Source organism: Pangasianodon hypophthalmus, chromosome 21 (assembly GCF_027358585.1).
Source record: "Pangasianodon hypophthalmus isolate fPanHyp1 chromosome 21, fPanHyp1.pri, whole genome shotgun sequence".
NCBI classification, from domain to species: domain Eukaryota; kingdom Metazoa; phylum Chordata; class Actinopteri; order Siluriformes; family Pangasiidae; genus Pangasianodon; species Pangasianodon hypophthalmus.
The window spans coordinates 17,701,920-17,729,729 of NC_069730.1; the positions used below are offsets into that span (position 1 = coordinate 17,701,920).

Here is a 27,810-nt window from a genome sequence, read left to right on the forward strand (position 1 = left end):
GTATGCGGAAGAGGGCAGATTGTGCTTTCCTCTGAGAGAGTTACGTTGCCATGTGACGCAGCATGAGCAGCAGTTTGAAAAGATGGAGCTGGCTGGCTTTACTTGTTTTGGAGGAAGCACATGTTAGCCTTCACCCTCCTCGTAGCTGTTGTATCATAGCGGAGAGCTGGCTAGTTGGTGAGAATTGGCAAATTACCAACATGGGGAGAAAATGTAAGGAAAAATGTATATTTAGATGAAAAATTTTTTCCCCAACAATGACTGAACTTTAGGATGAGTCAAGCACTGTAACCCATTAGCGGCATGTTTTCGGGATATAAAAACAGCTAAATAATATAGGAGTTGCCCTGAATTACACCTACAAATAAAAACACAGCGATGACTAATCCGCTGAGTTGATAGTGCAGGCTAATTATTAATAGCACATGGCCTGGAAAGCTGCTTTATTACAGAACCCCATTTAGAGTAGAAATAATTAGGAACATGGATTAATGTTTGATCCAAGAGAAGGCTTAAAATTCCCCTGTTGCATCTGTGTAGCTCATTATTAGATGAAGAGAATGCACTACAGGGTTGTAAATGAATCAAAGCATTTTAGAGGATATTAAAATAAGCATGGCAAATCGGCTATACAAAACAATTTTAAAAATTGATTTTATAATAATTAATAAAGCATTCATTTCGTGTCCTTGATTAATCATCATATTTTTGAGGGTTGAGAAGGGACTTGTAAACTCCATTCTGCATCCTGCAGCTTCTTTGTGCTTTGGACGGGTCTCCGTGGTCCAGCTGGTCTCTGTCGCGTGAGATCAAAGCTGAGCTCTGAGACACCTCCTGCTCTGCACATCATCCCTTCTGCATCAGTAAACAACTTAATTACTTCCAATGTCCCAGTGAAATAAAACTTGACCCACAACAGTTAGTGCACAAGCGGCAGCCTTGGACATCTTCACACCCATCAGACTGTGTTGTTTTAGCCGACGTGGATTTTGTTTTTTGTGATCTAAAAATATGATAATAGGACTGTGAATAAATTAGCACGCCCAGATGGCACCCTTGAACCTGCTCTTGACCCCTGCAGAATATGTGTGTGTGTGTGTGTGTGTTAATACCTTGGTGGGGACAGGGATATCTGTCAGTTTTGACTGATTAGCCTGGTCCCAATGAGGAATTTTTTTTAAATTTTCAATTGCAGATTTTATATAAAGAAAAAAAATTAAAAAGCCTAATAAAAAAATGAAAGTTTAGGTTTAGGTACAGGCATAGCATTAATTAACTGCATTAATAATTATGTCAAAGGAAGGTTGTTACAATGATAGAAAGACACGTGTGCGTGTGTGTGTGTGTGTGTGTGTGTGTGTGTGCGTCTTGCATCATTTTATTAAACAAGGATTTTGAGGAGGTCATTTATCACCCTTTGTGTCCTACTGTTGTTGTTTGCTCTTTCTTCTATACACTGTACTATACATCCCTCTATCCACAGCCATGTAATCCAGTTTTTCGTAACTGCTTGCATATTAATTTATTCCTCAATCTGATTGGTCAGAAAGTGTTGATTAATATTCTATAACATATATTTTTGTATTATTAACTTTAAGATAGCAAAAAAAACAGAGGATGGTGAGGGAACAACTGTTTATAGCTGTTACAACATAAGTGATAACAGGAACTAACTTGTAACATTAAACATAACTTTCATTTTTTACTTTTTCTTTTGTTTGCCTACATTAGTTTTTATATATTTAATTGGTTTTATTTCCTAAAAATATATACACAGACTAGTAGCCTAATTTAAACCACTGCAATCCTGACCAGACGGTTACTAAGGATGCTGTAAATGCGTTGTGTAGTGCTGCATTGTAGTAGTCACTGCTGAGTCACTGGTGGTTATTGTTTTGTCCCACGAGCTTCATATCTGACCGCTTGTAAAAGCCTCCCACTCATGTGACATTTTGCTGCAATTGATTATTCTCAGCACATATAACAGCATATCCCAAGGGTTTTATTCCCCTTATACCAACACTAACACATTTATGTACTTTTTATTCATTTATAGTTACATTTTATGTTTTGGAATGTCCACAAAACAAGTCAGTTCCTGTTCTCACATTATAGCACCAATAAACAGTCGTTCTCTTAGCAGCCTCTGTTTGTAACGTTACTGAGAATTCCTGGCTTCAGGATTTTGTCAGAAATCTTAAATTTACAGCATTACCTTGGCATTCACAAAGTGCTGACACCGATGACTCCTTCTTTAAATTATGTCTCCTTATTGAAATCTCACCATATCAACAATAACAAGAGCCCTGTATTTGTGTCTGTTTATAAAACATTATGTACTGGTGTTCGGAAACAACCCTAGATTCTAGAAAGGACAGGAAAATGGATGTATACCAGGAGGAGTAAAACGTTTGGATGATTGTCTTCTGCTTGAAGAAAACTGACATTGTTCCTGATTTATTTTGTAGGTGATCTGTTGTTGTTGTTGTTGTTGTTGGACATGTGATTCTTGATTAGCATAGTTTGAGAAAACTGTGCAGAAGGGCAAGAAAAACAAGCAGGCATTGTTGTGTAGTTGAAGACTGGAATAGTGATGAAGAACCCCATGATAGCATTTTCCCCAATGCTGGTCAAAGACATCGCCTGACCAATGATATTTCTCATATACTGTCTCCTTTAGGTGAAGTTAAATCCTGCCTCATCAACAAAAAATATCAATTTATGCTGGACAGCACAGACATCTATTTCAATCCCAAAAGCAGCAAAAAACAGTGCTCACTATAATTTCAAGGTAATATTTCATCAGAGGGCAGGATAAGCACTGAGCAGGGTTTAGTGAGCACATGGAGAGCTCAGATCAGATTCACTCCTGTGGGATTAAAATAATCTCTTCCAGTTTAAGCTTTTCATTACCTGAACCTGCACATATGCTTCTCATTTAATCTCCAGGTTCTATCTCAGTTCTGTTGAGGATCTGAGTCCTTGACTTCCATTTGTCACGAAACTAAAAAAAAAAAAAATTAGTAAAAAAGTGTTGAGGACTTGAAGAGATTTTTGGGTCTTACATTCCTGTTCTTATCTGGACTCTGCTTTACTTCAAGTTGGATAAAATAATGGCGTCACTGGAAGCCTCTCATTTCCAGTCAGATTGCTCACACTCTGAAGTCATCCAAATGTAGCATCTGTGTGAATTTCCATGATGCACAGGTAGCTCAACCAGAAGCTTACCTGTCATGTGTTTAGATTTTCCACTGGCTGACTGGATGGGTTGAGACATCTCCAACGTTACTGTTACACAATCTTACCACATCACACAGTTAATGGACACAGTAAACATATCAGATAAGACAGAAATAAAGCTGTTTTACATCAAATTTACAAATTTAACCCAAAGCTTGGGTTATATTCCATTATATTCTATCAGGAACTAAACGTGTTGGGTTTTCTTATTTGCACACAGACAGTACTCACAACTCACAAATGAAAAACCATACAACATTTTATACTTTTATCAAAACACCACACACTTTTCTTGGTTGTCAGAAAGTACAAAATGTGTCCAGGCATCATTCATTTGTGCTGTTATAGCCAAGTAGAGTTGATTACTTACCAATAACAACATGTCTCAGAGTGTTTTAGATGTCCTATAATGCCAACACTAATCTTTTTTAATTAAAGAGTGACACATTGTATTTTTATCCATTTATAATTACATTTTACGTTGTCGCACGTCCAAAAAACAAGTTAGTTCCTGTTATCATGTTATTAGGTCAGATCAGGTGTAAACAGTCTTTCTCTCACCAGCCTCTTTTTTTTTCCATCTGTTGAAGTTAATAAGACAAGAAGTTACTGAGAAACTGCTAAGCACAAATCCCTCTTTAACTCTGACTGTTACTGGAGACTCCTTCCAAAAAATGTTAAATGAGTATCTCGTCACAGAATACTGTTGAAGGTAATAAGACAAAAACACACTTTGTCATGTTACCAAGAAACCGCTGTGCATGCATTGCTATTTCCCTCTGACTGGAGACTCCTTCCAGAAATGTTAAATAAGTGCCTCCGCACAGAAACGTTCACCAGAACAATGATATCAACAAGGGCCCAACAATGGCAGTCATGGGATTTAACCTCACACCCTGCTGGTCACTTGCATGAACACCTAGACGCCTAGACAGTAACTGGCCTTCGTGTCTTGTATTCAGAGCTTGGTTGAGGAATTTCTACAGAAACCCCCTTCTGTATTTAAAAAAAAATCACATCTTGTTCAGAACTCCCCTGTTACATCTTTATCTCGTGGGCTCGTATCATATTTAATGCATTTATACGATATTGATGACGTCCCTGCTTTCACCCACTGGTCCGCACTCCTCATATCCGGTGTGAACCCCATTCCCTGAGGCATACGCTTACTATAATGCAATAACAGCTCGTGGAACTGACAAGAGATATATGAGATCCTTCAGTCACGTCCCCTCTCAGTCTGGCCAGAGACATTATCAAGATTTGTGCCTTGCTCGGCTTGCCGGAATGGAGCTCTTGAGAATTAATGTCCAACATTAGCGTGTTCCAGGTTGTGGGGCATCGGAGGACTGAATGACATTATTATGACAAAGTGATGTGGGTTTCTGAATGCTGCAAGGTGTTGGAGTATATACTGTAAGCGCTCAGAAAGTTGTGGAACGTAAACATGTTGTTCCTGAGACATTATACAGCCGTTATAAATGGTGTGTCATGGTGTGCCATGGTGGAGTGATATTTAAACAACTTCATACTGTACACAGTGTATTTCATGAGATTATCGAGGTTGGATTTTTTTCAGTCCTGTTTCGTCCATCTTGTGATCATAGTGTCTAATATATCACCTACATCTTATTTTGTGTCCCAAAAAGTGCACCATTCCAGGTAAGGAGCTTTCGCACTTGCTGTATTTTCTCAACCACGAGCGCACGTTTTATGGAATTCTATGAGGATTTTGAAGCTTAAATGTTGCTGTCTGGATTTTCTGGTCTCTTCTTTGGACGTGAAGCTTCCAAAGGTGAAAAAAGGTAAACTTTTCAGAAAAGCACAGACTGACATCAGACGCTTTTTCCTCCTGACCAATCAGATCGCAGGTTGCGAGGCAAGCGAGAATGTGAGAAGGTTACTCACATGAAAATATTTCATTCCCAATATTCCAATATTGCAAAGTACCTAAAAACAACTTTTTTGTATACAACTTTTGAAACATTTGTGATTGAGTACCATTGTTACCTCGAGTTACCTTTATCACAATGTAACTTCAAGTAAGGTTGCCATGGTTACAATGATGAAGTGATTGAATTATCATAATGTCAGGAAAGTAGCTAAAGTTAGCTTGAGGCCATGTTGTTCTATGTTACTTGATCAATGATTTATGATGAATATGTGAATATTTGATTTTTGATTTGATGTCATTCTAATTTGTAATTGTGTTATTGTTATTTACTGTTATGTGAACTACAATATAAATGTCTTACAATATAACCATCATTATTAACACACAGGTTATTGCTGTAGATCATTTTTTAAAATAACTTATAACTTACTTTACAGTCATTTCTGTCCAAAAGTATCATGGCAGCTAGTAACGGTGGCTAATGTGGCATTGATAATATATCAATGATCAAAACTGACCACTTAATGCTTTAGGAAACTTTGCTTCCTTAGTAAGAGTATGAGCCCTAAATCTGTGGATAATAATTGCAAATGTAGTTACACATCTGCGTCATACCTCCTTAATTACACAAAATGTAGAACAGTGATTGCAATTTCCTTTTATACGTACTGGATGTAAAATACCAGTTAAATACTTTGAGTTTTTGCCTTCAAGCAGATTACACTACACTAAAACTCTTACATAATTATTAAAGCACATATTTAATATAAATGGGCCTGCATATTTTCTTTAAGAATCCTTGGATGAGAAGGATCTATATAAATATTACTAATTGTATGCCTTTGAAAGTCTTATAAGAATGGATTTTCCAGTGCATTGACCCATGTGTACGATCTCTGGAAACCCCTCAAATATGTCCACCTTTGACTCAGCCATAATAGTGCAGCTGAAATAACATGCATCTGTTTAAAGTCATTAATCCACTACAGGATGTCTGGTGAAAGTATTACAAATTGACACAGAAGGATTTCCCAACTAACTGCCGCGCAGCTTGCTCAGCCAACTGGAGATGGAAATGGACGTGGTGGTAGCGTCATGTTGTGAAGCAGATAAGGACTGGCTTAAATCCCTAAACACTTCAGGAGAATTGTAGCCTAATGGAACCTTTTAGTTTTATTTGCTTCTAATTTTGTACAGGAATTACCAAGCAGCCATAAAATGCAGTATAATTAGAGTAAAGAAAATATCACAAACGCTATCTCAGTCAAGGAATTAAATGCAGAAAATAATAACAAAAATATGACACGTTTTTATTACACGTCAAACAACTTACAATATTATTATGAAGCTTCTGTACATATCACATACATTGTATTTGGCAAAAAACGGTAAATTGATTAAAAATTGATTTTTTGTTTTTTAGAAAAAAAGAAAAAAACATAAAATCATTGATACGGTGATGTTTTCTGCAAAGAGACACTTGTTCATGGAACTGCTTTCCAGTGTCAGCCATTTTGTAACAGTCAGAAAGTTTTCCACTACAGGAAAGTCACCAGGATGCAAGAGTCCAACTATAAATGGATAAAAAGTATGAGATGTTCTCAGTTAATAAAAAAAGTTGTAATTTTTGGCAGATTGCTGTGGTGTAAGAGGAATAAAACACTCCAGGACGTGCCGTTAGTCAGCTTTGGGTTAGTAACAGTAACTCTGCTTTACGTCAGGCTGCGTCTCACAACCTGGTTGTTGATTATTTTCCTGTAACTGCACACCCTCAAGTGCTTTATTCTTTACTGAGATTCTGAGCAAGGCGACTCAACTGCTTAATTTTACACTTGGATTGGATTGTAAGTTCCTTCGAATAAAAGCATCTCCCAAATGAATAAGTGCATTTTTCCTTTTGAGGGGAACTTTCCTGGAATTTCATTGCTCCAGAATGATTGTGTGCCATGCTGTGAAACTCTAAACTCAATCAGCGTCATACGTCCGAGACAACAGAGTGAGAGAACAAGCACGTCAATACACTGTAAACTAATCTCCATGCTTGGTTAGCTCAATAAAGTCATGAATTAAGATTTTTGGAGGTTGCCGCACCTGAGAACGCCTCTTATTCTCTCAGCTCAAACTGAGTTAAATGAGGAATTTTCATTTGGCAAATGGGAAATAAAAACCGTTCTGATACAATGGGTCAATCTTGTAACAGCACTGAATGTGCCTGAAATTGTGCCCTACTCTTTATTCCTTACACAACAAGTGTGTTATGGGTACTGTGTAACCCGTAATGGACACTATCCCTGTGCAGTGCATTGTGGGAAGTCATGAAATCATTAGATATTCTCCACTATGCTTTAGGACTTTGCTACAACACAGTAAAATTCCAAAAGTAGTGCACTACATAGTGAGTAGGGTGCAGTTTTGGACACATCACTAGTGTACTCATATTTCTAATCCTGCTTATTTAGTTCGATTATCTGGTGTACTGAGACAGATGTGATGAAGCAGGAAAATATTAAAGTGTCCAGAGCACACTCTCAGAAATAAAGCTATCAAACTGGAATTTTCTTTGTTGCTCAGGTGGTACTGTCAAGCCTACATCTTTTGTACCTTCAGTAAGTATCTTTTACCTGAAAACATGAATTATACTGTACCTTTAAAAATAATTTAAAGCACTTGATTGGACCTTAAGGACCACCATGTACCTTTTTAGAGCTTTACACAGCTTCATAGGTAAAATCTGCATACTAAAGACACATGTTGTTGATAGTACCAACCCAGTGACAAGGAAAAGTACCATTTGGTACCTTTATTTCTGAACGTGCAGGGGCTAAAAGATCAGGATTGGGACTTTGGGATCAGGATTGAAATTCTGCACAGACGGATGGTTCTCAGCAGGGCTGAAGCAAGCTACGAGAACTTTTGGAAGGTACCATTTTTTTAATCTCTCACACAGCGTGTCTAGTTGTCCACTAAAACGGGATGGAAAAATGTAAAAGAGTTAACTCACAAAAATTGAAATGCTGAATTGAAACATTTCAGGGCACTTTATCTAAGAATAGAAGTATAACATAACTGAGATTAGGAAATTAGAAATTGGTTTAGCATTCATTTAAATGGATGGATTGATTTTCATCTGTGTTTCTGTAGATGGATTTATTATTTGGATTTATTTATTTAACTGGGGTTCTTCAGATGGATTGAGTTTCTTGGATTTATTCATCTGTGTTTCTGTAGATGGATTTATTATTTGGATTTATCTACCTGGGTTTCTTCAGACGGATTGAGTTTCTTGGATTTATTTAGCTGGATTCATGAAGTTGGATTTCTTTAACTGGATGATTTAACACACTGTGGGTTAGTGGGTTACATTTCTGCAGTGTAGACCTCACTAAAATACTTACCCAGCCCTGGTTCTCAGAGTAGTCGTTTCTGCATTCTTCCCTTCTCAAACATCTGATTCTTGTTAAATAGCTGATGAGTTCAGTGAGGTGTGTGAGCAGCAAAAAAAAAACAATAATCTGCCGGTCATGATCTTCCCAGGACTTGATGTGAGAACCCAGTTTTCCTACCATACCTTTTTTTTTTTTTTTTTTTTTTACTGGAACCCTTTTTCTTGCATGCCTCCCTCCCTCTCTACCTCCTAAATGACGTCAGAACTCCAAGACAGCCAAAGCCACAGGCTGGAACCCTATTGGACATTGTAGTGCACTACATAGGGCGCAGGAACCCTTGTGGAACACTTTACCTAGTGCACTCGGATAGGGTGGAGGCAGGGATTTGGGACTGAGCCCGAGGAGTAGAGCCTCCTCTCTCGCTCTTTAGCGCAGAAGACGAAGGAGGAGCTGTCAAAAGTTTTAAGTCGGGACAGATTCCGTGAATTGGGACAAAACTTCATACACACGCGCTCACACAGACACACACACATACACACGCACACACACACGTCCGCCAACGGAGGCGCGTTCCAGTTATGGAGTAACACGATTACAAATCGAGAGATACTTATAAAGCGTTAAAAGAGACGAAATGGAGACTTTGGTCAAGACCGGATTCCTCTTTTCTTTGCTGATTTCCTTGGGCTCGTGCGCGACGCCGGAAAAGAAAGGTAACTTGTGCATGATGACGTAAGGCTTCTAGACACATCTGTTTAGGGCATAAACATCTGTATTTGGGTAATGGATAAGAAAGCGCGTGCTCGGTGTGTAACCAGCTGTGATTTATACGCAGGTAAAGTTCAGGTGTGCGGGTAATACGCGCTCGTGCACAAGGTGTAAAATGCTGGGTTCATGGTGTGTGTGTGTGTGTGTGCAGGTGTTCAGGTTTGAGAACCAAGTATTCAGGAGTTAAATATGCACATGTGCTGGAATGAACAAAGCTGTTTATGGTGCAAAAATGTGTGTTCAAGGTCTAAGTGCCAGTGTTTAATAAGATATCAAAATCTGTTCAGGATCTACAGCATGTGTTTTAGGGTATAAATGTATGTATTAAGGATATAAATCAGTATTTTCAGGTGTCCAATGTAAGAACAAAGCTCCAAAACTGTTCATATTTAAAATAAATAAATAAATAATAATTAAAAAAACTGTTTAGGATGTATAAAAGCAATGTTAAAGTCTGAGTTCATGTTATAGACATGTGATGGGATTAATCAAGAAGGTACTAAAGGTTCTGTTATGATTTTGTATTAAATATATAAAATAGTCAAGGTCTAAGTGTTTAGGATGTCAGAATCAGTGTTCAGGATTTATATCATGTGTTTGAGGTATTTACATGTATGTAGTGAGTGTGAAAAAACAAGTTTTCTGATGTTCAGTTCAAGGAAAAAGATGTATTTTGCTTATAAATGGCTGTGTACTTATACAGTATAGGTGCTCAGATTCACAATCTAAGTGTCAGTTTTTAGGATATCCGTATCAGTGTTCAGGATTTATATCATGTATTTTAGGGTATACATGTATGTAGTGAGGATATAAATCAAGGTTTTTTTGGTGTTCAAGATAAGGAAAAAGATGTATCAGTTTGTAAGAGACTACGGCTCTCATATATGGTGGTCAAATAGGTATTCAAGGTCTAAGTGTCAGTGTTTAGGATATAAAAATCAGTGTTCAGGATTTATATCATGTATTTTAGGGTATACATGTATGTAGTGAGGATATAAATCAAGGTTTTCTGGTGTTCAAGGTAAGGAAAAAGATGTACTCAGGTTGTAAGAGACTACGGGCTCTCATATATGATGGTCAAAAAGGTCTAAGTGACAGTGTTTAGGATATCAAAAATCAGTGTTCAGGATTTATATCATGTATTTAGGGTATACATGTATGTAGTGAGGATATAAATCCATGTTTTCTGGCGTTCAATACAAGGAAAAAGATGTATTCAGGTTATAAAACACTACGGGCTCTCATGTATGGTGATCAAATAGCTATTCAAGGTCTAAGTGTCAGTGTTTAGGATATCAAAAATCAGTGTTCAGGATTTCTATCGTGTATGTTATGGTATATGTAGTGAGGATATAAATCCTTTTTTTTTTTTTTTTTTTGTGATGTTCAATACAAGAAAAAAGATCTAGTGCTCAGATAGGTATTCAAGGTCCAAGTGTCAGTGCTTAAGATTTATCCAAATCAGTGTTGAGGATTTCTATCATGTATTTTAGGGTATATAAGTACAGTAGCCTATGTAGTGAGGGAGTAAGTCCATGTTTAAAGCTGTATGGTTATAAATGACCATGTGCTCATATAAAAGTATCTTTATCTTATGAATGTGTTTTAAATGCTTGTGTTCAGGTTCACAGTGTATTAGGAATCTGTGTGGTTTATGATATAAAGTGTGTGTTCAGGTTATTGAGCAGGTCTTTAAGGGTCTGTTCGGGGTTAAATTGTTTAAAAAAACAGGTATAAAAGAGTGTATTGAGGGATAAAGAGTGAGGTAAAAGGTCTTGTGTTTCGACACAAAAGCGCTGAGACTCTGAGGGGAAAGTGCGACATGCCATAGCTGAGCGCGAGCCTCCGCGGTGATGTGCAGCTAAGGGCGCGTGGGAACAGCGCGGAAGTTTGACTTGTAAATGGAGCCGCGGTGATTTCACTCAGGCTAACATGTAGCCTAGTCACAGCCTGCGGTTTGTCTCCTGCTTCCCGACGGCGGACAGGGTTGGGTTAGTCCGCACTTGCGTTAACAGTATCGTCACAACAAGTGACCGACACCACTGAAAAGAAAAAAAGAAAGTTGATATCATTTTCACGACGTAAACAGACAGAAAGCTTCAACTTTACCTTCGTTGCTACGCAACTCTTTACCACTAACGTCTCCCCCTTGTGTGAAAGACGTCATGACGTCTAATAATGTCTCTTTTTCGATTTATTTATTAGTAATATTCTTTCATATAACACTTTCCACTTGGTTATACAATTAACTATTTCATTTTTTTGATTAATTAATTAATTAATTAAACAGAACATATATGACATCCTTAAACGAAGTAAATTGCTATGTGTGCTAAGGTAATAGCATACTACCGTACTATGTAGTATGTCAAAATAGTACGCTAGCTAATATGACCACGTACTATTTAGTGCGTTAGTTTGGGTTTTGCACCTTAGCTTTTATAAAGAAACTCACCCGTTGATTCTTTCGACGCTTTTATTTATTTAGGTTTAAGTTTTTTTTTTTTTTTTTAAATAAATCATATCAAGTTATAATTCATGACTATGACTATTTTTTAAAAAGAACTTTAAAAGTATAAAAGCCAAATTTTCCCTCAGACACACTGAAGAGTGTTATGCTAGTTAGCCATGAGTCTCTGGCAAACACACTGCCAATCTTCCCTAGATGTGTGTATTTCTGCTCTGACACTAATTTTAACCTTATTAAAAGTTTTTTAAGTTGACTTGGCGTGCTAGAGCAGGTAAACAATAAAATCCGCAATTCAGGGAGAACACCAAAACCAAGATTTGAGAACACTGTTAGATTTTCTGTTAGTGTGTTCAGTCTTATATACTTTCTCTAATAGACTAATATTGAATTAAAGCACAACATTAAGCCTATTGTACAGGTTAATCAGTGTGTCTTATGTTCCCTGCCAAAGTCTGGGACTGCTATAAGGTGAAATAAAGGAGTAAATATTAGGCCATGCTGTTAATTGGCCCATGTAATGCTGTTTACTGCTGTTTGTTTAGAGTGTCTCAATAATTCGGCGTGTTAGTCGGGTCAGCTGAGAGGTGTCCTGTGTGTAAACAGTCGCCTGTGCCAATATTGACAGATGGGACGCACACAAATCAGTTTATTACAGTCTGCTTCCCCTTTTGGCCGGCCAATCTGATGCAAAATTCAGTCCAGACCAGACCGGACCAGGCCAGGAGTCACTTGCTTTGTTTGGTAGCAAAATCTCCAAAGTGTCGAGTGTTCGTATTGAAATCTTTCTCTGGTTTTGATGTATACATTAGGAGATCTAATGAGGAAAGCATTTATTAATTTTTTTTTTTGAATGTGACTTACAGGATACAATCTAAACACAGCTAAGCAGATGAGGGTTAGGGGTCTTACTCCAGGACCCACCTGCTCTCTGGGAGTCCTCAGATTTAAAATCACATGCTTCTAGCCATATGAAGTCGAGTGATATAGAAAGAGATATTGAGGAAGACTTTTGAAAATGTACATGAACAATTAAAATTCCCAGGAAACTTGAAAAGGGTTGCACTTGAAGTAGACTAGCTGATTCACTGCAAGCTCTTTTTCCCCCACCATTCCTTGATGAGCAGACTCAGGCCAAAACTATTTACTACAAGGACATGAGAAATGCATGAACTAGAACGAGCCTGGCTTATCTTAAACCCAACAGTTAAGTAACCAAATACTGAGTCTGTATATCGGCTACATGATTTGGATAAAATGCTGTGCTGGAGTTGTATTTTATTAGCATTTATTGTGATTTTGATGTGCCTTTTATATAATACAAAGTCATATTATTAATTCCTGAATGTGACACTAAAGATTAGCTTGCATTAGTTCAGTTTATACCAGGGCGCTGTTGATTTCTTGAATCTGATTGTTAAGAATGTGTTGGTTAATCTTCTGTAGCAACAGATCACAGGTTTAAATTAATGCCCTTGCTCTAAAGCAACTCATTCACAGGGATAATGTAAGCCTGATAAAAAAAATGTATTAAAAACCGTGTTGTTATTTGACAAATAAAGAAAAACGTATAACCATTGATGAAGTTTTTTGTAAGGAGACACCTGACATTTATGGAAGGAGTCTCCATTGTCAGTGTTTTGTTACAGTCAGAGGTAAAGCTGTAACTTTAAATTTACCATCATGGGAAGGTCTTCAGGATAGAGGAGTTTGTGGGTTGAAGGTTAGTTGGTTCATGTATAGCTTTAAGACCAAGAATAATCACCATGGCTGTAGAATAATTAAAGCAATAATTAAATCATACTCGTAAGGAAATGGAAGCAGCTTGTCCTACTTGCACTAATGTGCTCTGTAACAGAACAGACAAGCAGATCCGATGTGTACCTCTTCCACAAGGACATACATGCTCCCTAAAGTCATCCCTGCTCTCCACACTGAAGGTCAATCACGTGATGCACTAAAGGCAAAACTGGAGACTGTTTAGTCTCTTCTTGCTTTTACCTTCTTCTGCTTCTGTGGATAAAATTCAGCCTCTGTGCTCCAGATTATTGGTTTGACCCTGAACCCTTATTCACCATTCAGGTCAAAATGACTAATTTTAAACATCTAACAGTGCTAAAAATGACCCATCAATTCATGAGAATGACAAAAAAAAATAATAGTTATTTTCCACTGAATTAAGGATTATTTATCACAATGATATATACACTTTAGGCACACATTCTTATAATTATAATTCTTAATATAGATATGCTTGTTTTCTCCAAATCAGACTGCTCTTAAGTCACATTAATTCAGTAATTCAGCTCTTTTTAAATTCTGAATATAATAATAAAATAATATGATAGTAAAATAATAAATAATGTAAATAAATATAAGACTTAAATAAAAAACAAGCAGTACAAATTAAATTAAACAAAAGAGACAAAATATAAAATATATCAATTAATTAAAAATATTAAAATAATATTATAAATTAAATAATCCTGATCTCATAAAATAATGTGTAGAAATTCAACAACATGGGGGGAAAATGCTTAAGGTTCATGTGGTTTCATACAAATGAAGTCATAAGAAAAGGGACCAATGCTAACCCTCCCCCTAACCTTCATATTTTTCTATATTCGTTGTACAAATTTCTGTTGAAAATTTCAAGTGTGGGGCAACAGTATATCAAATATTCAGTTAAAAAAACATGGGCAGGGGTAGGCTGGGATGAAGATGAAGAGTATTTTAAAGCAAATTTCACAATTACTGTATATTGCTATTCAATTGGGATCAATGGGACATCCATTGTCATAATGAACAGAACCTGAAGGTTAATGGACACTTAATGGTCGCTCTGTGTGTGGTGCGGTTCTCCTGTTGTTTTAGGTCTCTCAGGCGGATCTGACTGGCTCAAACACTAAGGCTGTGGGAATGCGCTTGTCAGCATGGTAACCTTTTTTGAAGCCATGCTCTAAAACCCAGGCCCTTTATGGAGTGTATGTGAATCGCCATCACAGCTTGATGCCACTGTTACTAAACACTGCATGGAGGGATTAAAGAACTTCTTTTCTTGCAGTGACCTTTAGAACATGTAGCTTGATAAAGTTTTTCTGTCTTAATTAGTTTACAAACTACAAAAATTTCTTAGAGTGCTGTTGCTTTGTATTAAGATTAAACTGGTAAGCAGATTAAACAAGTGAAGCTTCCTGGCTGCTCTGACCAGCGTCCACTCCAAACCGGTGTTCTCCCAATCCTAACAAATCGCTCATGTTTAAAGACAGATCTCCCAAATATTTCAGTATGGCTAAACAAAACAGACGGCACGCGCGAGGCCTGCTTGCATATGAGCTGGCTGTGTGCAAGGCGCGTGTGCTTTACATGGAAAGATGTTCCAGCAAAACCCTCAGTTTTTTTTTACCGCACCTCCATTTGCGTGGTTGCAGTTGTTGTTACTGCCTCACTTCCTGAGTGTCTCTGAGTGGACACAAACTCCACAAGGACTCAAAGGCAGCCAAGTTATTTTTTTTCTTGTCCAGAGCCTAAGGCAGATGTTTCTATTCCACTTGGCTTCTTCATCACATGCTCATTTTACAAAATTGCCCTGGCATCCTTGCCAACACTAACATCTGGCGAATGAAAAGAAAAACTGCCTACCTGCTCTAATTTGTCAAAGCATGAACTCGGCAATTGTAGGTGAGATAATGGAGATAATAACCCCATTTCAATGAAGAATCCCAGCTGGTAATGCAATATAATCCAAGAGCAACGTGAATAACAACAGCTTGTTTACCAAGTTTTATCACCATGGAAAAAGAACTAATCTGAGGTTATAAAATTTCTAGGGAAGCACAGATCTCTACACAAAACATAATTATTCCCTTAGTCCATATAATGCATGTAACTAGTTAACTAGCTCGCCATCGTTGGTGCGTTATGTAATGGTTATACGAGTTGAAAGAGCAAATTCGCTCAACTCACTACCATTGTGTAAAGCCTGACTGTGTTGTCTATGTTCCCATCGACCAATGACTGATCACCATTGTTCCCAACAAACAATTGCTGATCACCATTGTTCTGAACAATCTATCACTGATCACCATGGTTCCCAACATCCAATCACTCATCACCATTGTTCCCAATGAACAATTGCTGATCACCATTGTTCTGAACAATCTATCACTGATCACCATTGTTCCCAACAGCCAATCACTGATCACCATTGTTCCCAATGAACAATTGCTGATCACCATTGTTCTGAGCAACGTATCACTGATCACCATTGTTCCCAACAACCAATTACTGATCACCATTGTTCTGAACAATCTATCACTGATCACCATTGTTCCCAACGAACAATCACTGATCACTATTGTTCTGAACAATCTATCACTGATCACCATTGTTCTGAACAACCTATCACTGATCACCATTCTTCCCAACGAACAATCACTGATCACTATTGTTCTGAACAATCTATCACTGATCACCATTGTTCTGAACAACCTATCACTGATCACCATTGTTCCCAACGAACAATCACTGATCACCATTGTTCTGAACAATCTATCACTGATCACCATTGTTCCCAATGAACAATCACTGATCAGCATTGTTTGTTTTTTTCCCAACAACCTATCAATGATAACCTTTTTCCCAGTGACCAGTCACTGATCACCATTGTTCCCAACGACCAATCACCATTGTTTGCTGACCATCCCCCACCCCTTGCATGCTTCTTTGTTTTTCTTTTCAAACTCACTTCTTGATGATATGTACTGTAATAAAAGTGAGTTATTCCATCCCTAACTGTTTACATCTTGTCTGCTTCTTAAAAGTATCTTCAGAACTTCATTTTTCTTCATATAAGATGTTTTGACTTGAAAATTATTATGATGATTCAATGAATCGGTGTATGGCATCTTCTGGCCACTTGTAGCAATGTTTTGAGCACGCATTAGCTACTTTTCCCTGAAAAGATTTTTTGCTTTCTAAAAAAGCATTGTTACATATCAGAAACCAACCAGGCATCCCTTCATACCTCCCTAAAGGTCAGAAGCAAGCTCTGACAAATATGGAGAAGGTCTCCACCTTTTCTACTCTCGGACATTTCCTCTTAATGATCTGGAGTTTAGTGAAAGATGGGAGGACGCTAATCAAGTTTCACTCCATTGAGGTCACATCCTTGTTTAGATTGAAAAGCCATCAGTGCTTCCTACAGTAATGGTGAAAGAAGCTTTAGTCCTGCCAGCAACTTCCTCATGGGATTTGAATTCGTTTAGTCAGTAAGGTTGCGTATGGGGAACACATCAGACATGAAACCTTTTAGTGCTGTTTTCCCTCAGATGAGGTTTGGATTTGATGACATGCTCTTTAGCTGTTCTTTTTTTCTGACCAGGAAATGGAAGCAAAGCTTCTTTAGAGATGGATGAACATCACAGTCGGATTTTACGTCTTAACTTTACCACAGATATCCTGCAGTCTTCGTGAGCTAAATAATAACTTGTCACTTGGACTACATTTCATCCCACAACAGTCAAAATCAAGTCCTAAGTCTACTTTCTATGTTGGTACATGTTTAACATTACTTTTGCAAAACTAAGTTAATTGTTGACTTTTTTTATGTAACTGACTGTAGGTTCAGATTTGTCACTCCCTCAAGAGGCTCAATTTGAATAAAAAGCTCAAGTGTTATGCAAAATTTGTGTCTTAGCGCTTTGTTTATAGAATCAGCCTACGCACTCAAGTGTCCTGCTGTTAAGTAAACAAGTCGCGTGTGCCACGTCAGATTTGCTGATAAATCTGCGATAATTCTGATATGTGATCGGTGAAAGTAAACATCACTAATGTGCTGATTTATGAAGAAAGATGGAAGAGTTTGAAGAGATTACCAGGTTCACTTAAAAAAAAGACAGACTCTTGTTTTTCTTTCTGTTCTGCCAAGCACCCACACGATTTGCATGCATTTTGTATAGTTATTGTGTTCCTTTGCCAGGTCGAGCTCTGATTTCTATGCTCTGACATCCTCTCCTCTCACCTCCGCCTCCACAGCTAGCTTTCCATCATTTCTTTCAAAGCACGTTATCAGAGCCCTCTCTCGGCTCTTCCCCGAGCTCCCGGAGGTACAATTGTTAAAAACGCTGAGCTATTAAAACAGCCTCTGAATGTCACAGAGGCTTGATGGCTGCAACGGACGCTCTACTTTCCCAGAGCCACATCTGCAAAAGAGTTCGGAGCCGAGAAGTCAAGTGAACCATTGGAGAAAACAGCAAGACCTCCTGCTTGGCTAAGCTATCCAGCAGTCGCTTAACCTGGCACAACCCTACACTTCCTGCGATTTGAAAGTGTCTCTATATTTGATGAAGAACAATGAGGGGTTTCTGCAGGCCTAATTTCACCGCTAAGAGCGAGGCTTGATTGCCAGTGTCAAGTTCCATAATGTTTTTGCCATTTGTAACGACGAAGCGCCTCTGACCATTCCACTGATTGTAATGACACTGAGTGGGTTTGGAAATGACCAGAATCCATTTGGATCTGCACTCCATTATTCCCGTCAGCAATCTGGCCATTGTCTCTTTGTGCCATTCTGTGTGCCATTCTGGTTTTCTTTTTCACTTGTTAGATGGACTTTACATTAACCCAGTCTGTTTCATAGATATGCAAGCTTATAAAAGCTTGGTGGGTTTTCAAAAAGGATGATCCCATTTTTCCATGCACTGATCGCATTTTCTCATGTTCCATACAATGCTGATTACAGACCTCTGAGAATCAGGCGGGAATTGTCTACAAGGTGTTGCTTCCCTTTTTTACTAGCGTGCCCTGATTTACTAAGAGATAAAAGTTCTGTTTGGACAGGCTTAATTAAAAACGAATTCTCTCCAGGAGCTACTTATTGTTTTTTATTTCCATCCAGATGTTTTTATTTCAGCCAGCCATGCTGGCTTTTTTTCCCCCTCTTCCCCTGAGAAAATTACACACCACATTACCTACTTACTGTTACTTGGTTTACTCAAAACAGGTTTGGGTGCCAAACATCTAATATGAAAACAACTTCATCATTTTGATAAATTAAACCATTATTTTGAGAAACAAAGACATTTCTAGGTACATTATTAAAATAATGGTTTTATTTTGGTTTGTCACATAGAAGAAACTGGCATGTGCAAATTTAATACCTGCGTTTTAGTTGTATTAATTTACACGCACAGTCGTTGTTCCCGAACTGAATTTCAGTCTGCAATAAATAGGTGCTAAATGAATCTGTTTGCATAAAAACAAACAGAATTGTGCATTTTGAGGTTAAAAATTACATATTCATTAAGGCCAGCATGTAAATCAGACAATTTGTGTGAACAAGTCCTGTCAGCAACATGCATTAAAATACCTACTCTTTGTGTGATCCATTGTTTAATTCAACATCCGTCTGATACATTACTCAGATCCCTAGTTTTCAATTTACTGGCATGTTTTTCACTGCTTTTCAGAAAGACACAGTCGTTCATGTAACCTTCTCATCCTCTGTGACATGTCGAGCCCCTCAGCGGAAGACGTTGTTGTTTGGAAAGAAATAAGTGTCCCCTAAAACCTAAAATAGTTGCACGATAGCGGCCAGCGTCATGGGCTTTATTGCATTTCCATCAGCAAACAGGCCACAGTGGTGGAAAGCGACCTTGGAATTCAGTCTGGAAAAAAAACACTTTCCCATCACTTCTTTTACATCTCATTAGGCGCGGGTCCGTGCAAGCAGCTTCGAAACGGCTTCCATTTTACACAGACCCTGTTCAGCTTTTTTTAAAGGAAATTACAAAGCCACACCGCATGTACTGCTCATTTTCAGGTTTTAATCCATTGTATATGGCTTTTTCAGGTTAACAGCTCATTAGGTGCAGTAGCTGAGGTGTAATATGCCAAAGAAAAGCATTTAACATAAATTAAAGCATACTGCAAATAGACATGGCTGTTCATATAGCGTTAAACTCTTTGCCAAATATTTGACTGTAGTAATTGAGCAAACAGCAGCAGTTGCATTATGAAGCAGTTGAGGACGGGATAACGTACATGTTTACCTCGTATGTGTTGATATTAGTCGGCAGACGTTAGGAGATATATTAGGAAAATGTTCTCTCTCTCTTAGATTTTGCTTCTTAACTGGAATAGGTTTTCCGATGAACCTGACATTTGAGTGGTATATTTAGCAATTGTTGGAGAAAGGAAAGTATCGAGGAGCAAGATGACAGTTCTAGGCCAGCAGTCTCTGAATAGACAATCACACACACACACACACACACACACACAGAGTCTAACACACTTGAACCTACAACATATTCAGTGCTCTTTCATCAAGTTAAAAAAGAAATATTTTTGTCCTAGAACAGAGAGATGGTATTACATAAAAAGTGTAAAAAAAAAAAAAAAAAAGTGTGTGTCTGTGTGTCTGTGTGTTTAGCTTGGCTTTGTATGTGTCTCTCTCTGCTCCTGACTCATTGGACAGCTCTGTACTTTCTGATTCATCTCTCTCCAGCTCTGACTCTCTAAAAGAAGCCCATATTTGACCAGCAGCTTGAGCTCGTACACACAGAATGGTCAAAAAAAAAAGCACAAGAAAAGTGTAAGATGCTAAGCTCTGGCAGACACCAAAGAGTTTACATAATCGTTTGGCAGATGCTTTTATCCAAAGTTAACGAGTGAATCTGTTCCAAGCTCAGAGCTGTTAAAGGAGCCAATAATGGCCACAAGATGAAGTTTCCACTTACTAACCAGAAATAAGCATGAGACAGGGTCTTGATGTCTGACAAACATCCCAGTGTATGAAAAGTAACCAATGATTCAATATGATACAATGTCATCAGTTTGATTCAGTACTGTGCAAAAAAATTGTTGGATATAAGTGTGAGGCCACACCTCCTTCAGTTGGCCTGGGACGTAGGAAGCCACGCCTACTTCAGTAGGAACGACAGGCAGGGATTCACGTCTCCTTCACTGGAACCGGCAGGCAGGAAACTACGAATATTTCAGTGGAACTGACAGGCAAGAAGCCACACCTATTTCACTGGGACTGACAGGGCACAAGGCCATACCTTTCTCAGTAAGTCCATGAGGCAGCTCCTATACTGAGACTGACTGGCACTGAGGCCACACCTCCATTGTGACTGACAAACAAAAAGATCATGCCTTCTTTCAGGGTTACTGACACAGTGGCTAAACCTCCTTTAGTGAAACTAACAGGCACAGAGGATATGACAGAGGCCATGCCTCCTTTACTGGGACTGACAGGTATGGAGACTGTGACAACTCCATACCTGGAGTCTTATGTCAGTCTTATTAATGGACGCCTCCAATAATAAGACTAACAGGCACAGCGGCTACTACAGAGGCCACACGTTCTTTCCTGAGACAAACAGGCACAGAAGCTAGGACAGGGGCCACGCCTCCTTTGCTATGGCTAACAGATAGAGTGGCTATGACAAAGGCCACGCCTCCATGAGACCAACAGGCACAGAGACCACAACTTCTGCCTATCTGCGGGATGGATAGAATAATTTAAGAACTTTTCTAAATAATGAAGACCTTATTAATACTACAGTCAACTGAATCATTTTAGTGATGATTCATTGTTTTGAATCAGTGCAACATAAATATCAAACCATATCAGATCTGATTGTTCAAAACAAGCGAAGTGTCAGTTTCCCTACTTGATTACAAGATCAACTTTAAGTAAACGCTTGTTTTCCACATAGAAAATCAAGACTGATGTTTTGTACAAATATACTATTGTGTCAAGTGTAATGTAATGGAGCCTTGCCTTTGAAGGGTGTGTTTGGGATATTTTATGGTCAGATTTCAGGAAGACAATGCAACAATAACACCAGCACTTAAGGGAACAGAGCTTTCATATTTGTGATTGTGAGTGAGTATACCAGTATGATGGTACCATGACAGTAATACTATACATCTGTAATAGGAGTAACATTATACTGTCGGCATAGATTAATTTTCATTTTAGATTTAGTATGCTGTAGGCATAGCTTCACAGGGGATGTAGTTTAGTGGTAGACTGTGTACTTTGCATGTGTGAGCTCCTGGGTTGTTCTGGGTTGCTGATCAGAAGGTCAGGGGTTCAAGCCCCAGCACCAACAAGCTGCCAGTGTTGAGTCCTTGAGCAAAGCCCTTAACCCTATCTGCAGCAGGGGTGCTGTATTATGGCTGACCCTGTGCTCTGACCCCAAATATGCTGTAATGTATATCTTACAAATAAAGGCTTCTTCATTTCCAAGTGCACCCCTTAAAACAGCAACCTTTATGTTACACTTTGATTATTTTCCTATAATGACTGAGCTATTCCTTACTTTCACTTTTGCCACTGCAGGACTCATGTCCTTTTATGTCCTGTTTGAAAATGTGAAGATGGAAGCAGATACTGTGATATGCCAAAAAAATGAGCGTTTGGTTGTTCATTGACTTTTTAATACCATCTTATTCCTAAATGTGAGAATTCAAAACAGCTCAGTTTTCCCTTCCTCTCCGTTTCGTGTTGCAATCTGGACATTTTACACTGCGTAATTTATGACACACCTGGACAAGAACATGTCAAACACATGTCAGAAAAGAAGAATGGGCTTGCGTTACGCTCTTCACCCACAAACAGTCGTCTTCTGTTACCATCTGGTCTTCCCACCTTCCATGAGATGATAAGAATCTGGGATATTCTTACCAACGGGTTTGGTTTTCCCAGCCTGAGGCTTTTGACGTGTGAGAACAAGCTAAAGCCAGCTCTTGTCACCATGGTGGAACAAAATATAACTACTGTATTTGCTGACCTGCTTGGCAAGTTTGCATTGGATTCTGTTGTGTTAGCACTAAAATGAAACTCTAAGCCTTTGTAGATTTCGGCTTTGAAAACCAGCTGCGTGAAAAAGAGGTTTAACACAAATGCTTAACAACTAAAATGCAAGTATTGATGCAGAGAAAAATAACATGGAAGCAATTTTTTCAAGGTTTCTTGAGGGAACATGTTAGCTTCTTTAAATAAGGACTGGTATCTGGGCTGGAGAGCTAATCCTCAGATAGCATTGTGTCTTTAGTGATATCTGGGCTTTAGCTGATATTGTTGGAAAAAGCGCTTCTGTTATATGACTGGAGCTGTGTTTGGTCTACAAATGGATTTCATCGGTGCAAAGACGAGACTCTTTGTCTCTTTTTCAAGGTCTTAGTGTTGAAACTTGTTGCTGTTTTTGTTAATTTGGTGGTTACATACGACAGTTATACATTAATGTAATGGATTTATACCACAATTAACCGCTGTTAAATGCTTGAATCTGATTGGTCAGATGGTGTCGATTAATTTTCTGTAACAGCCACATGTCAGTAGTTCCAGCTGCAAGGAGTCAGTGTCAGAGCTTTGTAACAGTCAGACGTAAAACTGTAACTTTAATTTTAAATTTTCCGCAGCATCTCAAGCTGTTTTTTTTCTGTCTTATTAACTAAAATAGGGAGAAAAAGAGAGGCTGCTGAGGGAACACTGTTTATAGCTTCTATAACTTAAGTGATAACCAAAACTAACTTGTTTTGCAGACGTTGCACAACATTAAATGTAACTATAAATGGATAAAAGTGTAATGTGTTCTTTAGTTAATAAAAAATTTTAATCATTGACAAACTGCTGTCATATAACAGGAATAAAACACTCTAGCATGTGCTGAATTGATGACTTTGTCAATTATCTTCCAATAACAGCACACCCACAAGGGTTTTGTAACCCTAGTTTATTCGGCAGACACTTTTATCCAGAGTGAGGCAGAATTTAATCCAATCCAAGCCCAGAGTTTAGGGTTAAGGGCTTTCTCAAGGATCTAGCAGACAACTAGCATAGATATTTAACTACTGAGCTACCACTGTGCCACTGTAAATTATTTTCTAATAAGATGATCCCATTTCACAAGAGTTTAGTCCAAGAAACTTACGAGTGTTCTTCCTTGGAAAACTAAATCTAGAGTACTTATAATGTGTGTGTGTGTGTGTGTGTGGGTGTATAATCTTACAAAGAGGACTTCTACTCAGAATTCAACATCGTGTACAGGAAATAAGTGGTTGTGGGCAGAGAAAAAAAGGAGAAAGTGAGAGATTTGGCACATTTCTCTTTAGTGAGACAAAGAGAGTCTCAAGAAACAGCTACCTATCCAACAAAAAGGCTTTTATTCCAAGATTCTGTGGCTTTTTGAAGCAGGATTAGCTTCAAGGCTAGCCACAGAGCGCCATGTTTATACACAAGCTTCACAAAATTACTCTGTGACTTTACTGTTAAACCTGTGGTACAAACATCCTCATCATTGCATCCGGTGTTTCATTTGAGTTCATTTAAAATCTCAAATCTCTTGATTCTTCAGTAAAAAAAAGTGACTAGCAGCTAACTTTAGCTACCTGAGCCTGGCTGATTTTAGCTAAGTTTAGCTGAGATAGCAATATTATGATGCAAAATAAGATATAAATGTAGATCATAAATCAAACAGATTGTTAAATACATGCAAAAAAATTATAGAGGGTACTTCACTATGTGAATATTCATAATAGGTACGGAATAAAATAAAAATGTGTGATTTATTCACACAACACGATTCACATCAATATGCTAGCAAAACTCTTTAAAACCAAACACAGGAAGTATCATGAGTGTGTAACAAATTGCGAAAACTGAAAGCAAGGAATAATTTAAACTAATCATTTCAAGGCTAAATTATATATTTTATTATAAAAATAATAAAGGTGCAATTATACTTATTTTTCTTAATGCAGTGCCAATATTTTTTCTTTCCAGCAATATTATTTTTTTTTAATAATGGAAGAACTAATTTCCTTCCATAATGTGGGTGATGGCTTTTTACTGCAGGAGGCTGATTCACTGTTGGGTTCTCACATCTCAATGAAAAACACAGCGCTAATTTGTTTTTTATAGCAAACTTAATTAAGGGTTTGATGTCCTTTCATTTGTCATCATTATATATTTTCAATGAAATAATATTGTTAGACACCAGCAGTAGCTCACTTGAGTCCAGTCATAAGATATTTACTGACTAATCCATCAGCTTCACAAGACATTACTGATCTTAAAGTTGCATTTTTTTGCTTTAAGAAGAATCAGATGATCACTATTAGTCCATTGTGTTTCTGTGTGTCGTGTTATATCTGTTCCCCGTGGAGAAACTAACCATTTCTCCATTGGCTTTGAGGTGTTTTGTCACGCTTAAATGTAACAGAAGAAACACAAAAACTGTTTCAGGGTTACGTTTCTGCAAGGTGGTGTGACGGCACCGGGCTTATGTGAGGCATGTTAAGAATTGAATGATGGCGTAAGGCCAAGAAAAAGAGTCTGCTTGCATTTTTTTTAACTGTATCGGGAATACGATGAGCCTGGCTTTTCCATTATGGAGGGTCAGCATGGCCTTCTGAAACGAAATATGTTACACTGAGTTAGTTTAAAAAGACAAACTCAGCCTACTGTTTGGATAATTTTTGGATTTTGATCTTTTCAGTGCAGGCATACCATGGAGTGATCTCTGTACTAGACTGACTGTAAAAATTATAATGTCATATCTGTAACACCAAAATGTCACCTCTGTAACGCTGGCTCTTGTGGCTATATAAACACTCATCAGCCACTTTATTAGAGACTCCTGTACATCTTCTCGGTTGTTGGTGCTAGAAGGGCTGGTGTGAGTATTTCAGAAACTGGGATTTTCATGCACAACAGTCTCTAGAGTTTACAAAGAGTATCCACTGAGTGGTAGATCTGTGGGCAGAAATACTTTGCTGATCAGAGACATCAGAGGAAAATGGGCAGATTCACCACTCTTTACAACCATGGTGTGTAGAAAAGCATGTCAGAACAAACAACACACTGAACATTGAGAAAGATGGGCTACAATAGCAGAAGGCCACATTGGGGTTCCACTAATGTCACCCAAGAACAGGGTGGTGGTGGTAGTGGTGGGGTATTAGTCAGTGTTAGTCAGCATTACTATGGTATTAGTGTAGTCAGTATTAGTCAGTATTAGTATGATGTTCCTAATAAAGTGGCTAGTCAGTGTAATATCTGTAATATGTCCATGGGTATATCATTTTTTCAGTATCCCTCTAGATTCCCCCTGAAAGTTCACATGACCAGATATATCTGTTGACTTAATGATGTTATGTTTGAACAGGAAATTAGATATTTTCAAGTTCAAATGTCACATCCGCAACACTGAAATTGCCCTGTTGTAATTAGAGAACACAGACGTAAGAGCATAAGTGGAAGATTTTTTACCACAAATAATAACAGCACTTATTTTTTTTTGTACAGTTACTTCACAACAAATATATGATATTTGTTCCTAGGGAATGTTTTGCAGTGGGATTACGCACTGTTCTTTGGAAATAGTCACCTTCAATAATATGAAAACCTTTTAAAGACATGTTATGTGAATGCAAAATAAAACCCTTGGGCTGTGATTAACTCTTGGAATGTTCAAAAAAGTCCTGCCTCTCCCTTTTCTAGCAGTAACAGGTTGCATTAAGTGAAGTTCTGCGAGACAATGTATGTACTACACATTTGTGCGTTGACTAAAACGCTGCAGGGTATCACTGTTCATTCCGAAAGCAATTGCCTAATCCTGGAATCATTTGGTTTACACCGATGATCTCAGGAATGAGCTAATGAGTGCTTGATGAGGGAAAAAACAAAACTGCGCAGTGCAGGTGTATAGGTTGGGAAACACTTTACTACAGTGTTAAGGGAGTGCTGTTTGTTCCTTACGAGCTATCTGAAGGTAGAACAAATGATTTCCACACGAACCTGTGTTTGCCCTGAAGGTGGACCAGGATGTACAGTAAGCAGAATTTATGACTGTACGGCAATGATGAAAAAACAAAAAATGACATTATAAAGATTCAGCAAGCTTGTCTTGCACATTTTTGTCATGTCTTGGGTTAGCATTTTTTGTGCTTTGTTGCAACAGATCCAAACAATTGAATTTAAGGAGGGGTTCTCAGAGTTAAGATCCTAGAAAATAAGTTCCATCTAGCATCCTAAAGTGTTCTTCAGGTTGACTCTCTGAGGAAACCCTTAAAGGTTTTGCGTTGGAACTCTGCATTTTAACATCGGAGTATGCAAAACAGAGCAGTGTAAACAAAAAAAAAAAGGTAGAAGATCCAAGCGACATGTGAATCTGGAAAGACTGCCAGTTGCGTAGGTGTTTGGTATTCTCCGATATTAACTGACACCCTGGAAGCCCCGCCCCCTTCGCACATCTCACATTCGTAATCTCTCATACTCGATTTCTGCGACAGTAAATGGAGAATGTTTAATAAAATCTATCAGTGTATGTCTGACTTAGCTAACGTGTATATAGCAAGAAAGAATGTAAACCTTTCTACTTTCCTGATTGTGTACTACATTCACCACCACCTGGTGGTTATCATAAAACTTTGTATATATGGACACTCCAGTTTCCACCGCAGGCAAGTGATTTGCGAATGGACTGGCAGGACTACACATTATTCCTCTTTGGGGTTGGGAGGTTTCAGAGCCTGGGGGATCCAAGTAGAACCTTTTTACTAGTTAGAACACTTGTAGAACGCTTGAGGAACCCTTTTCTATAGTTATAAGTAAGATTTAAATATTACCGTTGTCTCTTCTTGGAGAGATATCTGGGGATCAGGGATCTGTGGCAATGACCAAAGCTCCCTCGAGTTTAAATCTGGAAATGAACCAGGCCTCGTGACATGAAATTAAGCCTCACTCCAGGATGATTATAGAGGGGACGTTTGGAATTTTTAATATACAGACTCTTGTTGTGGTATTATAACAGCTTTCGAATTTTGTCTTAATCACAAGTGTGGAAAATGACCTAGAGATTAGAGGATTGTTGTGGGTCGAGAGGGCAAGTATGCAAGTCAGACTGTGTTGTCATAGCGGCCCACTCAGAACTATGTGTGGAATCCAAAGCAGCACAACAGTGTAGTCAGTGCCCTCTAACGCAGTTAGGGCAAAACAGTCGGAATCATTATTTTCACACTTGGTATTTTAATCAGGCCAT

General features: G+C 38.2%; 1 protein-coding gene across 1 annotated transcript in view; it reads left to right on the plus strand.

Moving 5' to 3' along the window:
* The first annotated feature begins 8,941 nt into the window (after positions 1–8,941).
* egfra (epidermal growth factor receptor a (erythroblastic leukemia viral (v-erb-b) oncogene homolog, avian)) overlaps positions 8,942–27,810 on the plus strand; it is a 66,630-nt gene continuing 47,761 nt past the window's right edge. The window contains exon 1 of the mRNA XM_026946216.3: positions 8,942–9,233. Within this exon, the coding sequence (XP_026802017.1) occupies positions 9,155–9,233 (79 nt within the window). The 5' untranslated portion in view covers positions 8,942–9,154. The remainder of the gene's footprint in view (positions 9,234–27,810) is intronic.